Raw genomic sequence first — 15,658 nt, 5'->3', positions numbered from 1 at the left:
GAGACATATACATACATACACATACTAATAAATAATTATTTTGATGTATGGTGGAAACTAGAGCTTTCCCACTAAGACCAGAAGCACTGTAAGGTCCCTCTCACCATTACTTTTCCACACTGTATAAAAAGACTTAGATAATGTAATAAGACAACAGAAAGAAAGAAACTTGGAGTTGTGACGGGGAAGTGAGGGGGAAGGGAATTATCATGGTTTATTGTCTAGAATTATGGAAGTTGTCAATAATAAAATAAATAAAACTTGGCCCAATATAAAGTTATGTATTAGAACAATTCAGAACAAAGGCTAAAATAGTACACTTACACATTAAGTTCCTATTTTATTTATGCCCTTACTTATAAAACTGGAAAAAAAGAAACTATGTTTTCTTTTATAATTTTTAACTTATTTTTTTGTTTTGTTTTTTGAGGTAGGGTTTCACTCTAGTCCAGGCTGACCTAGAATTCACTATGTAGTCTTAGGATGGTCTCAAACTCACAGTGATCCTCCTACCTCTGCCTCCCGAGTGCTGGGATTAAAGGCATACACCACCACGCCTAGCAATTTTCAACTCTTAAAACATGTGCAATACCTAAGCAACTCTTAAGACTAGGTTATACAGGTGAAATTAATTTTAGAGAAGTGTCACTTACCTGATTGAAGTTGTTCAAGTTTATCTTTCCTATGTAAAGCTAAGTCTCCTATAAAGCAGATACCATCTTTTGCTAGCAAAGCACTGCCAGCTTGAATAGTGACTGCTCCAGTTCCATATTTATTTCTGGATACAGTAGGAAAAACTTCAGTAGAGACAGGATGATGTATACCACGGGGAACAAGGCTTATGCTAAAATTCAAAAGTCTGTGGAAAACAATTATTATTGCCATTTAATAGTTGATTTTCATAAGTCATTCCATGTTAACTGCTACTTCACAATTAAATTTAATTTCATCCAGTGCTTACTGGACATTACTATGTCCTAGGGAAAAAAACACATATGATACCTGGTCCTGAATTTGCACAACTTACAGCTTACAGAGACATAGGAAAAATAACGTACAATGTGATAAATTCTAAAATAATGTCTGGAGAATACCTATAGAGAAGCATTACTTCTTTTTGGGAAAAAATCAGAGAAAGCTAGAAAGGTACTGGGCCATTATATTAAATTTTTTAAAAATATTTTTTGTTCATTTTTATTTTTTGATTTGAAAGTGACAGAGGGAGAGGGAGAGAAAGAGACAGATAAAGAGGGAATGGGCGTGCCAGGGCTTCCAGCCACTGCAAACGAACTACAGACACATGCGCCCCCTTGTGCATCTGGCTAAGGTGGGTCCTGGGGAATCGAGCCTCGAACTGGGGTCCTTAGGCTTCACAGGCAAGCGCTTAACCACTAAGCCATCTCTCCAGCCCATATTAATTTTTTTTTATTTTTCTAGGTAGGGTCTCACTCTAGCTCAGGCTGACCTGGAATTCCCTATATAGTCTCAGGGTGGCCTTGAACTCACAGTGATCCTCATATTTCTGCCTCCCGAGTGCTGGGATTAAAGGTGTGCACCACCACACCTGGCTACTAAAATTTTCGTTTACTTATTTGCAAGCAGAGAGAGATAGAGAAAATAGGCAGATCAGGGCCGCTAACCACTGCAAAAGAACTCCAATGCATGCACCACTTTGTGCATTTGGCTTTACATGGATACTAGGGAATTGAATCTCGGTCATTAGGCTTTGCAAGCAAGTACCTTAACCACTGAACAATCTCAAACCCTGGGCCATTATCTTTTAATGGATTGGTTTCTTCTGTATATTCAGAATTTTTGCATTAAACTTGCAATGTCTCATCATGACTATTACTGCTGCTTCTATATCACGATAATTCTTTTTTTTTTTTTTTTTTTTTTTGGTTTCACAAGGTACAGTCTTGCTTTAGCCCAGGCTGACTTGGAATTCACTATGTATCTCAGGGTGGCCTTGAACTCACAGCAATCCTCCTACCTCTGCCTCCTGAGTGCTGGGATTAAAGGTGTGTGCCACCATGCCCGGCTCTCATGGCAATTTGTGATACATCCTTTTGGATGTATATATATTTCTGCCTCATTCTCTTTCTCTTTCTTTCAGTAAAGAAACAAAATACTAACAATTTTTTTAAATTGCATAGAAAATAGAGAGATGGCTCAGCAGTTAAGGACCTTGCCTTCAAAGCCTAACAACCCAGTTTAGATTCCCCAGTATCCATATAAAGCCAGATGCACAAGATGGAACATGCATCTGGAGTTTGTTTGTAGTGGCTGGAAGCCTTGGTACACCCATTCTCTCTCTGTCCTTGAAAATAAATAAATAAAAATTTTAAATGCACAGAAAAATATTCACTTTTATTCTATTTCATACCTCATACAAAAATTTACTTGAGGGCTGGAGGGATGGCTCAGCAGTTAAGGCATTTGCCTACAAAGCCAAAGGACCCAGGTTCAATTCCCCAGGACCCACATTAGCCAGATACACAAAAGGGCTCATGTGTCTGGAGTTCATTTGTAGTGGCTGAAGGCCCTGATGCACCCATTTTTTCTCTCTCTCTCTTTCTCTGTCAAATAAATAAATACAAAATGCTTTTAAAAATTTACTTGATGGCTTAGCGGTTAAGCGCTTGCCTGTGAAGCCTAAGGACCCCGGTTCGAGGCTCGGTTCCCCAGGTCCCACGTTAGCCAGATGCACAAGGGGGCGCACGTGTCTGGAGTTCGTTTGCAGAGGCTGGAAGCCTTGGCGCGCCCATTCTCTCTCCCTCTATCTGTCTCTCTGTGTTTGTCGTTCTCAAATAAATAAAAATTAAAAAAAAAATTTACTTGAGGGGCTGGAGAGATGGTTCAGCAGTTATGGCTCAGCAGGTAAAGGTGCTTGCCTGTAAAGCCTAATGGTCCAGGTTTGATTTTCCAGTACACATGTAAAGCCAGATGCACAAAGTGGCACATGTGTCTGGAGTTTGTTTTCAGTGGCAGGAGGCCCTGGCATGCCCATACTCACTCTTTCTGTGTCTGCCTCTTTCTGTCTCTAAAATAAATAAATAAATAAATAAAATATGTTTTAAAAATTATCTTGTGAAGCTGGGCGTGGTGGCACACATCTTTAATCCCAGCACTTGGGAGGCAGGGGATCGCCAAGAGTTCGAGACCACCCTGAGACTACATAGTAGATTCCAGGTCAGCCTGAGCTAGAGTGAGACCCCACCTCAGAAAACAAAAAACAAAAAAAAAAAAAAAAAAAACAAAATCTTGAGATAGAAAGAAAACCTAATATACAAGCTAAAGCTATTGTAATCCTTCTAGAAAGAAAACATTAAAAAAATTTCCGATCTTCTGGTAGGCAAAGCTTTCTTAAAAGGAATTTAGAAAGCAGATGAACGAAAAGAAAATAATAAATTGAATATTAAAATGAAAAAGCCTGTTCAACAAAGATACTTTTAAGGAAACTCATAAAATGCAAGCTTTAAAATGGGAAATTTCTAATACCTGGTACTGAAAAGCCTCATTAAAAGCCTATGATTGGGGAGATCATAAGCCCTAGGGGGTAACAACTACTGTTTTTCTGGCTAAATGCATACATTATGCCCTCCAAACTCTCCTCTAAACACTTACATTTATGCCCATATAATACTGCTACTCTCTCTTTTGGTTAGAGAAGCTTTTCTTTTCTGATGGCAGTGACCACTGTGGTGACTCAAAGTCACCATAGTGCTGAGAAGTGATGGGGGACTGTTCAGCACTGAAACATCTCTATCATACCCTCCAAGGCTCAGGGTCCATTGTGGAAGAGGTGGTGGAAAGAGCCAAAGGAAAGGTTGGACTACTTATAATGCAATTTTCCAGACACAAAATAGTCTTGATATTCATGATCTCAGAGTGCTTCAAACTACCTACACAAGACCTTCATAATAGGAGGGAAAAAACGATGGCATCAAAATAGAAGAGAGACTAATTGAAAAGAAGGGATACAGTGGAGGGTGTATTTGGGAGGGGGATGTTGGGAGCAGTGGGAGGGAATTATTACAGTTTATTGTCTATACTTATGGAAGTTGTCAATAAAAAGTGTTTTTTTTTTAAATGGGAAATTTCATACATTTATGTGACAAAAGATAAGCATCTAAAGCAACCTACCAAAAATGTTAGTAGGAGCTGATGAGATATCTTAGTGGTTAAGGCACTTGCCTGCAAAGCCTAAGGACTCTGGTTCAATTCCCCAGTACCCAGGTAAGCCAGATTCACAAGGTGGCACGTGCATCAAGTTCATTTACAGTGGCTACAGGACCTGGTACACCCGTTTTCTCTATCTATCTGCCTCTTTTCTCTCTCTCTGTCTCTCTCAAATAAATAAAATAGATTAAAATATTTTTATTTTTATTTATTTATTTGAGAGTTACAGACAGAGAGTGAAAGAGGCAGAGAGAGAGAGACAATGGGCACACCAGGGCCTCCAGCCACTGCAAATGAACTCCAGACACGTGTGCCCCCTTGTGTATCTGGCTAACGTGGGTCCTGGGGAATCGATCCTCAAACCAGGGTCCTTAGGCTTCACAGGCAAGCACTTAATCGCTAAGCCATCTCTCCAGCCCTAAAAATAGATTTTTTTCAATGTCATTAAAAGACATGAACAGATACTTCTGACAAGAAGATAGACAAGTGGCCAATAAACACATGAAAAGCAGTTTAAGTCAGTAATCATTATAGAAATGCCAGCTGGAGTTATGAGATACCATCTCATATGTACTATAAGGGCTCATATGCAAAACACTGACAATACCAAATGTTGGAAAGATGGTGATAAAACAGAATTCTTACATTGGTTGGTAGAAATGTAAAATAGTATAACCACCTTGGAAAAAAGTTTGGCTACTTGTTATAAAGTTAAATATACACCTACTTATGATGCTGAAAATTCTACCCAGAAAAATGAAACATAGTCCACAGAAAGACTTGTATAGTATGTTTACAGCAGGGATAGGAATATAATTTAGTACTAGAGAGCATGCCTAGCATATGTGAGGGTCCTATGTTTGATCCCTAGTACCAAAAAAGTTAAAATTATTATATAATCTTTATTCATAGGTTCATAGACAAAATACAACAAACTCAAATATATATATATATATATATATATATATATATATATATATATATATATGTATATATATATATATCAGAAGAATAATCAAGTTGTGAGATATTAATAAAATGGGATACTACTAAACAAAAAAACAGGGAACTACTGAAATACACAATCGAATCAATCCCCAAAACATGCTAGGGGCTGGAGAGATGGCTCAGAGGTTAAAGATGTTTGATTACAAAGCCTGAAGGCTCAGGTTTGATTTTCCAGCACTCACATAAAGCCAGATGGACAGAGTGACATATGTATCACTGGTCAGCCTGGGCTAGAGCAAAACCCTACCTCGAAAAACCAAAAAGAAATTTTATTTATTTATTTATTTATTTATTTATTTATTTATTTATTTATTTACTTGAGAGGGAAAGAGAGGGAGAGAATAGGAGCACCAAGGCCTTCTGCCACTGCAAATGAACTCCAGATGCATATACTACTTTGTGTATCTGGCTTTATATGAGTATTGGGGAATTGAATCTGGACTATCAGGCTTTGTAAGTAAGTGCCTTTTAACTGTTGAACGATCTTTCCAGCCCTCAGATGAATTCTAAATACTCATCTTAAAATAATGCTAATGGGAATAATTTATACAATTATCTAAGCAATTTATAATTTGAAGATTTCATAGCATATATTTACCTGTCTACAAGTAGAGTATCACTTGTTATAATTAAAATATCCAAGCAATCTTCTAATTCCTTTTTATGGTCACTTGTCTGCACTAGACTCATCAACAAACAGAGCTTAAGCAAATTGTAAGTACCAGGAGGAACAATTTGTGATGCAAAGATGTTGGCAAGTATTGCTGTAAACTTCCAGCACGAGCTAGAAGTCAAGGAGATGAGATACCTGAAGTTGTCACTAATTCCTGAAGGTACTGAAAGAAAATTAAAAAAAAAAAAATCCATTTGTCCAAACTATTGCCAAACTATAATTCTTCTAATGATGCCATACTCAAACTTGACAATAGTGTTAAACTATGACTGATGGTCATGCTTGCTCATCATGTCTACCTTAAGGAGTTAATTAAACTTCATGCACTCTCATAAATTATCTGAGTCAAAAGCAAATTTCTTTTTCTCCATGGAAGTCCTATGTAAGGAAAGATCAGATGGTTTTGGATTGCTGTATTTGCTCTGATTTTTCTATTTTGAAATGATATCACTTTTAGAGGTAAGAAGAATGGGAAGTACAGGAATGTTGTGGTTAAAGGGAAGATTTATATTCTCTGACTTTGTAAGCACTGAATTATATTATACCAAAAATTCTACATCTATACCTTACTCTCTGAAAAAGATAGGTGACTTACTCGGTTGTTTCATTGGAGAGAAACTGTGCTTGGATAAACCTGCCTCCTTTTGGGCTGCCTTCACAAACCAGTTTTCCCTTCATCCCCCAGCCCATGGACTGGGAAGCTTACCTTAACCCAGCTCTTGCCAAACATGGGTGCTTAAATTTGCCTAATTCTAGAATTCAGCATAAGAAAACACACTTCTCCATTTACATATAAATTGTATTATATTAGAAAATCAATAAATCTTGAATTACTTCACAGCAGAAAATGTAAAATATCACTAAACTGACTATTGTCTGTCAGTGTTTGCTTTTTTTCAACAGTTTTGTTCTAAGAATTCTCTTCAAGATAAGCCAAAGTACTTAGCATTCATTACATAAACTCAACCTGTGCCTCTATTACTTCAGATGGCTACCTATGGATTCCATGAAAATTGTACTCTATATAACTTAAAAAAATTATCTATTTTAAAAAAGATTTTATTTTTTTATTAGAGACAGAGAATGGGCACGCCAGGGCCTCTCTAGCCACTGCAAGTGAACTCCAGATGCATGTGCCACCATGTGCATCTGGCTTATGTGGGATCTGGAGAATTGAACCTGAGTCCTTAGGCTTCATAGGCATGCGCTTTAACTACTAAGCCATCTCTCCAGCCCAAGCCCTGATTTTTAAAAAAGATTTATTTTTATTTATTTGAGACAGAGAGAGAGAGTGAGAGGGAGAGACTGGGTATGCCAGGGCCTCTAGCCACTGTAAACAAAATCCATATGCATGTGCCACCATGTGCAAAAAAAAAATCTAATTTTTTGCATGTGTGTATGTATATGTGGGGTTGCCAGGGTCTCTTGTTGCTACACCCACCAGATGCTTGCACCACTTTTTGTATTTGGCTTTACAGAGGTGTTGAGGAATTGAGCTCAGGCCAGGAGGTCTTGTAAGCAAGCATGGTTAACCACTGACCCATCACCCCAGCCCTCTATTTAACTTTTTTGTTGTTGTTGTTCATTTTTTATTTATTTATTTGAGAGCAACAGACACAGAGAGAAAGACAGATAGAGGGAGAGAGAGAGAATGGGCGCGCCAGGGCTTCCAGCCACTGCAAATGAACTCCAGACGCGTGTGCCCCCTTGTGCATCTGGCTAACGTGGGACCTGGGGAACCGAGCCTCGAACCGGGGTCCATAGGCTTCATAGGCGAGTGCTTAACCGCTAAGCCATCTCTCCAGCCCAGCCCTCTATTTAACTTTTAAACAGCTTTTCCTACATTTTGACACTAGTGAAGCAAGTGGAAAAAAATAGTACTTGTCTTAGCTAGAAAATAAAAAGTAGCACAGAAAAGCTCTTTCACTGACTCACTCTTGACATCCTGAAAGTTTTTTCCTGTTTTTACTTCCTTTATTACATTCTATTTCTTGTTATGTGGCCTAGGCTGACCTCAAATTCATGATCCTCCTGCCTTTGCCTCTTGAGTTCTGGGACTGTGTGTACCAGGGTCAGTTCATTAAACATTTTTCTCTTTGCTAATTATAAAGTCAACATGAAATTTAGCTCAAAGAAAGGAATCCTGAATACTAGCAAAGTTGTCCATCACACTGCTTTATTTCTTCAATAACACTTAATATTAGAAACTATTGGTTATTTTATGTATTTGTTTTAAAACAGGGTCTTGCTATATAACCCTGGCTTAACAGTGACTCATTATGTAGCCCAGGTTGGCCTCAAATTTACAATCCTCCTGCCTTAGCCTCTGGAGTGCTCAGATTACACTGTACCACCACACATGGCTTAATTTTCATTTTTCCTGACCATCTATCTACCATATGATTTAAGAGTAGAAACATTGACTGTTCTGTTTCATTATATCACTAATGCTTAGGAGAGTGGTCCACACACAGATTAAGCAATATTTGTTTGCTAACAACAACAACAAGCTTAAAGTTGTTCATATATGATTTTCCTTACCTTCTGGATCGCAAAAAGAGACACTGTTTGCTTCTATACAGAGAGCAGTTTGTGAGGTTTTGACACAGACTGGAATCCCAATAATTTTATATTCATTTCCTATTTTCATTTTGTTCACTAATTCGTCTATATTATAACACAGAAGAAAACGGAATTCACTAAGTGAAAATTGCCATCACCATATAGTTCAAAGAACTGGAGCCAATAACAATTCAGTAGCTGAGTTAATAATGAAATACTTACTTTTGTTAATAATATGTACATACACATATATACACATACATTGACACAAATAATGTAAATTGAGCTGGGTGTGGTGGTGCACACCTTTAATCCCAGCATTTGGGAGGCATGAATTCAAGGCCACCCTGAGACTACACAGTGAATTCCAGGTCAGCCTGAACTAGAGTGAGACCCTACCTCAAAAAGGAAAAAAAAAAAAAAAGGGGGGGTTGAAGAGATGGCTTAGCAGTTAAGGCACTTGCCTGCAAAGCCAAAGGACCTCAGTTCAATTCCCCAGAACCCACATAAGCCAGCTGCACAAAGTGGAATTCATTTGCAATGGCTGGAAGCCCTGGTATGTCCATTCTCTCTCTCTCCCAATCTCTCTCTCTCTCTCTCTCTGCCTCTTTACCTCTCTCAAATAAATAAATAAAAATAAAATTTTACAAAAAGAAAGAAAAAAGGCACAAGACAAATAATGTAAATTGAGGCAATTTTATTGTTGATGCTTATATACAACATGAATTAAATTCAAGAAACATATGATACAGCAACTAGATATACTAGGTATTATCCTATAATATGACCAAAAAAAAAAGGGGGGGGGCTGGAGAGATGGCTTAGCGGTTAAGCGCTTGCCTGTGAAGCCTAAGGACCCCGGTTCGAGGCTCGGTTCCCCAGGTCCCACGTTAGCCAGATGCACAAGGGGGCGCACGCGTCTGGAGTTAGTTTGCAGAGGCTGGAAGCCCTGGCGCGCCCATTCTCTCTCTCTCCCTCTATCTGTCTTTCTCTCTGTGTCTGTCGCTCTCAAATAAATAAATAAATAAATAAATAAATTTAAAAATAAATAAAAATTAAAAAAAGGATCATTCTATACAAGATGAAACATCTTTGAATTAAAATTAAAGATTAATGAATGTTAATAAGAATGAGCTTATATGTAATAACATTACTTAAAAACAAAGTAAAAAATTAAAAAATAGCATTGAGCCGGGCATAGTGGCGCATGATGGATTATTAATCCCAGCACTCGGGAGGCAGAGGTAGGAGGATTGCCATGAGTTCAAGGCCACCCTGAGACTATGTACTCTGGTCAGCTTGAACCAGAGTGAGACCACATCTTGAAGCCCCCCTCCAAAAATAGCATTGATATACTGTTATAATATTTGTAAGGTACTTAAATGTAAATCATATTAGTATACTGTAAACTATAAAGTAGACAGTCTCTTCTATATTCATGGAGAAAATGAAAGGGCTAGTGACTTGCACAAGGATAAATAGTAAGTAGCAAAAGTGAAATACTCATCTAGTTCAGCTTGTCTATTTTATACTAGGTTAGATTCTGGGACTTAGCACCCAGGAATAAGATGATGTTCCATTCTTAAAGTATATAAATATATTTATAATATATGCACATAAACAACTGAAGTTCACTTCTTGTAACAATTTGTTTGAAATTCAAAGAGACCTCACATACCTCTTAAAAAAATACTAAGTGATTGAAATCTAAATGGCTGGTTTTTAGAATATCCTTGAAAAGCATGAAGGGCTTTTGTGGTAATTATTTCTATTATCTGTTTATCTTTAAGGAAAGAAAAAAACACATGAGTTATATGAGTTATTAGAATGGATATTCAATTTAGTTTTCATATTAGAATATAATGTTTAAAAATTATAAGATGTAGATGCATCTTTACCACCCAGTACTCTGAATTTTCTGTCTTCTTGAAGTGAAGATGAACATAGATGACACAAAAAGTCATTTCTTACTGTTGCAGATTCTGTAGCACCAGGCACATGCACTCTTATATACTGAAATCCTGAAAGGAAACAGTGGTAAGCTAAGTTGCTTTTAGACTGTCCATTTCCAACCATTTACTACTAGTGTGATTCAAAGTACAATTAATTCAATGTTACACTTGGAGAAGTACATTTATCTACTCTGTACAAAAATTGATTGATTCATTGATTGAGATAGGTTCTCAGTATATATCACTGACTGGCCTTAAACCCTTGATTGTCTTGCCTCAGTCTCCTGAGTGCTGGCAATATGGCTGTTTCTTGCATGGTACTGTGCTAAGGCACTGGTAAAATACTTAGACACAACTTCTACATGTGACAATGAAAAACGTAATTTCAGTATGAGGCATCATTTGCAGAGTGTTTACAGAGAACACAGGAAAGTGGATAAAAGATGTCCTGGAGAAGGACTGACGTAGTCAAGTCAAAGGGTTAACAAAGCATTTGAGTGGAGAGGGAACAGCACGTGTCAACTGTCATGAAACAACATATGAGAAGAACAATACTTCTCAATTTACGACTACTTGTTGAATTGTAAGGTAGAAGGAAAGAATGGTTCAAAATTATACAACATAAATTTATAAATATTAGAAGACACCAAAATTTTCTATATATTCCATTTTGAGAGATTGGTTACTAATTGTGAACATGGTTTGTGATGAAACAAGAAACTGATGTTTTGATTTTATGTTTTAATATTTACCTTTTGAAAGAGGGCATGCTTCATCTGAACAAAGGAATCTTGCACCTTGTGTATACTTGGTTGTGGTTGTCATTGCAATCACAATTCCTTGCATCATATAAAATCTCTGAGATGTATAATTAAGTGGAAACTCACAAAGATCAAGATAATAACTTGGCAGAGGAGGTAAATGTGTTAATTTCAGCACTATATTAATCTGGTAAGAACATAAAAATGGTGTTACTAAAACTTGTAGGTCCAGGACTTATATAATCATATAGTAAGAACACTGTAGAATAAATAAAATAAATGATTTCTTAGTCTTGTAAGGAACCAAATATTAGGCAGAAGATAAAATACTAAAAATTATAAAAATAAAAATCCTATAATTTTTAATTGAAATTATCACAATGAACTTACTATTTTTCCTTAAAATACATATCTTATGGTTATTTTCACTGAAAAACAAATCTTAAAATGTCAACCCAGAGGCTGGAGAGACGGCTTAGTGGTTAAAGCACTTGCCTGCAAAGCCAAAAGATCCTGGTTTGATTCTCCAGGACCTACATAAGCCAGATGCACAAGGGGGTGCATGCATCTAGAGTTTGTTTGCAGTGGCTGGAGGCCCTGGCAAGCCCATTCTTTCTCTCTGTCTCACTGCCTCTTTCTCTCTCAAATGAATAAATAAATAAAATATATATTTAAAATGTCAATCCAGCCGGGCATGGTGGCACATGCCTTTAATCCCACCACTTGGGAGGCAGAGGTAGGAGGATTGCCATGAGTTCAAAGCCACCCGGAGACTCCATAGTGAATTCCAGGTCAGCCTGGGCTAGAGTGAGACCCTACCTCGAAAAACAAACAAACAAACAAAAAAATCAATCCAATAGTATATAACATTGCTAGTGCCCAAACTATGACCTCAATATAATTTCTCATTAAAAAGGAACCAGGGCTTTTTGGAGGCAATTAACTGATTGCAAGTCTGGAACAGAAAATATGCTAGATGGAATTGGGGCATCTTCTTGTAATAGAAACTAAAGAAGCTATCAAGAACTAATGATTATGTGTCAAAAGGATAAGGGACAGCCCTTCCCCACTGCAGGAAACTGAACAGCATGATAATAAAGCACCAAAATACCTGGTTGTGGTGGCACACGCCTTTAATCCCAGCACTTGAGGAGGAAGAGGTAAGAGGATCACTGTGCGTTCAAGGCCAGCCTGAGACTACAAAGTGAGTTCCATGTCAGCCTGGGCTAGAGTGAGACGCTTATCTCAGAACCCCTCCTCCCCCAAAAATGAAGGTGGAGCACAGACTTCTTGAAGTTGTCCTTTGACCTCCACACAAGTGCAGTGGTACAATCACCCATACATACACAAATAATTTTTTAAATATTTATTTGAGAGAGAGAGGAAGAAAAAGACAGATAGAGTGAGAGAAAATGGGCATGCCTGGGCCTCTAGCAATTGCAAATGAACTCCAGATGCATGCACCACCATGTGTATCTGGTTTTACATGGGTACTGGAGAATCAAACCTGGGTCCTTAGCTTTGCAAGCAAGTGTTTTAACCACTGAGCCATCTCTAGCCCCCACAAATAAATTTTTTAAAAAAGAAAATGTCTAGAATGTTTTAAAACCGTTTTATTTTAAAATATTCAAATTTCTGTGGTGGTTTGAATGTCAAAAGCCCCCCTAGGCTCATGTTTTGAATACTTGGTCCCCAGCTGGTGGCATTGTTCAGAAAGGTTTTGGAACCTTGAGGAGGGGAAGCCTTGTTGGAGGGAGCGTGTCAGGCCTCACTTCCTGCTCTTTTTGTTTGCTTCCTGATTGCTGAGGGAATGTGACCCCACTTCTGCTCAAGGCTGCCATGCCTTCCTCACCATGATGAAAACCTGGAAACTATGAGGTAAATTAAACCTTTGCCCTTCTGTAAGTTACTTAAGTAAGTTCAGAACAAGAAAGTGATGTATATAACCTCAATTACCTTGATTCATGTAATTATGAGGTTTGCCGATATTGTTTCCCTACTATTTTTATTTTTTCTTTGTTGATACTTAAAAGATGATCCGAATATGTAAAATCCTTTGATCTGTAGAGCAACATCTCTAAATCATGAATATTTTTTCTTTTTTTCACCTCTTTATTTAAAGTCAATAATAAAAAACACACTTATAACATAAATGCATTTAAAAACACAAAAGAGGGCTGGAGAGATGGCTTAGCAGTTAAGGCGTTTGCCTGCAAAGCCAAAGGACCCTGGTTCAATTCCCTAGGACCCATGTTAGCTAGATGCACAAGGGGGCACATGGTCTGGAGTTTGTGTGCAGTGACTGGAGTCCCTGATGCGCCCATTCTCTCTCCCTCTTTTTCTGTCAAATAAATAAATATAAAATATTTAAAAACACAAAAGAAGCCAGGAGTGGTGGTGCACGCCTTTAATCCCAGCACCCGGGAGGCAGAGGTAGGAGGATCACCATGAATTTGAGGCCAGCCTCAGAATCTAGTGAATTCCAGGTCAGTGAAATCCTACCCTGAAAAGCCAAAAAAAAGAGATACACTTCAAAGACAAAAATAGGGAATGATAAAATTTATATATTTCACCAAGGTCAACAGAATGAAAGACAATATGCAAATGTCAATCTTCAAATATATCCTCAACAAAAACTTCTCAAAAGTAAGATCATTGGAGAACATGTATTTTCAGAAATCTGGATAGTAGCTCCAACCAAAAACAACAAGGCAAAGGTAGAAGGATATATATATCCTTGTGTGTGTCCCAATAATTCAAAATTAAACTTCTAAAACAATTAAAAACAACAACTTGGGCTAGGGATAAAGCTCAGTGGTAGAAGTACTTGTCATGAGATCCTGGGCTTAATCTCTAGCACCATGGGGCGGGGGAGGAAGAATAAAATGAACATTTCTAAAAAATGACAAAAGTATAAAAACTCATTTTTTTTTCTTTTTTGGATAGAAAGGAGATAGGAATCTGGACGTGGTTGTACACGCCTTTAATCCCAACACTTGGGAAGCAAAGGTAGGAGGATCACTGTGAGTGACCACCCTGAGACTACGTAATGCATTTCAGGTCAGCCTGGACTAGAGAAGAAAAGAGATAGGGTACTTCTTAGTAATAATCCTCTTAAGAAAAATTATAGACACAGCACTCTACCCTAGCCATGGGTATAAGACAAATACTTTCCATAAAACTATTTTACATTATTGAAATATTTATTTGGGACCATTTTATGTTTAGACTACTTAAAACAATAAATATATGGTATTACTGGAGCTTAGTAAAGAAATAGTAGTCCTTTCACAATGAGTGAGTTTCTTTTTTCTTTTTTTTCTGGGAAAAAGAGATTTTGGCTTACAGGCTCAAGGGGAAACTCCATGATGACAGGGGAAAACAATGGCATGAGCAGAGGGTGGACATCACCCCCTAGCCAACATAAGGTGGACAATAGCAACAGGAGATTGTGCCAAACACTGGCATGGAGAAACTGGTTATAACACCCATAAGCCCGCCCCAAACAATACACTCCCTCAAGGAGGCATTAATTCCCAAATATCCATCAGCTGGGAACCTAGCATTCAGAACACCTCAGTTTATGGGAGATACCTGAATCAAACCACCACATTCTGCCCCTGGCCCCCATAAACTGATAACCATACATGATGTAAAATGCAATGCATTCATCTAACTTTAAAAGTCTCATAGTTTTTTATCAATTCCAATAATGTTCATACATCCTCATAGTCCAAGATCTTTTAATTGAGCCATAATACCAAATAACTACCTCAAAAACCCCATAATGGCACAGAATAAATATTCACACTGCAAAAGATGGCATTGGGCATAGCAAAGAAACATTCAACCAACACAAGATTTAAACAACCAGGGCAAACATCAAACTCTGTAGCTTCAAGTCCAACAACTCTAGCCCATGATAAATCTCCAAGTCCGATAACTGTAACCAGCAACAAGTCTCTGGCATTCCAACTCTGCCCCTCCAGCTAGGCTACTCACAGTCCTGGAAAACTTCATCAGGCCGGCAGCTCCTCAGCAGCCAGCTCATGGCCCTGGCATCTTTACTGGGTCTCCACTGCAATTCACAATGAGTTTCCTTGAGCAAATCTGAGCCACTATTGTAGTAGTGATGTGGTGGTAACAAGTGATACTCTCAAACTTTTCTCTTCAAAACTATATAATCTATGTCACACTGAGTAATAAATGTTACACCGTATCCTTTCTTAACAAAGAATGACTGTTTTCAGGCCATTCTAAGAAGAAAAAAAAAACCTAATAATAACATTCATTGCTTAAGTATGTAACACTAAATAAAAAACAAAAATTGTTATAACTTTACCAAAGAAACAGAAAAATTTGGGGAGTTAAATAAACATGGTATGGGTCCCAAATATTACACTATGATTCTGAACCACTTTGACAACACAAAAGGACTAGATACAATTTTTGTGACTTTTTGTCTGGAAAGATCCAAAGCAATGGTAGGCAAGCTGGGCTGTACCTTGTCAAAGATAAAT

General features: G+C 37.7%; 1 protein-coding gene across 1 annotated transcript in view; it reads right to left on the bottom strand.

The window, feature by feature from the left end:
- Nucleotides 1–15,658, bottom strand: part of Mcmdc2 (minichromosome maintenance domain containing 2) — a 73,266-nt gene that overhangs the window by 45,611 nt on the left and 11,997 nt on the right. The window contains exons 4-9 of the mRNA XM_004653306.3: nucleotides 11,130–11,325; nucleotides 10,324–10,446; nucleotides 10,104–10,208; nucleotides 8,405–8,530; nucleotides 5,789–6,026; nucleotides 654–859 (exon numbers count right to left, since the gene is read on the bottom strand). Of these exons, the coding sequence (XP_004653363.3) occupies nucleotides 654–859; nucleotides 5,789–6,026; nucleotides 8,405–8,530; nucleotides 10,104–10,208; nucleotides 10,324–10,446; nucleotides 11,130–11,325 (994 nt within the window). The remainder of the gene's footprint in view (nucleotides 1–653; nucleotides 860–5,788; nucleotides 6,027–8,404; nucleotides 8,531–10,103; nucleotides 10,209–10,323; nucleotides 10,447–11,129; nucleotides 11,326–15,658) is intronic.

This window comes from Jaculus jaculus, chromosome 2, assembly GCF_020740685.1.
Source record: "Jaculus jaculus isolate mJacJac1 chromosome 2, mJacJac1.mat.Y.cur, whole genome shotgun sequence".
In the NCBI taxonomy this organism is placed as follows: Eukaryota; Metazoa; Chordata; class Mammalia; order Rodentia; family Dipodidae; genus Jaculus; species Jaculus jaculus.
The sequence above is the reverse complement of the archived record's forward strand: the minus strand, read 5'-3'. Positions and strand labels throughout refer to the sequence as shown.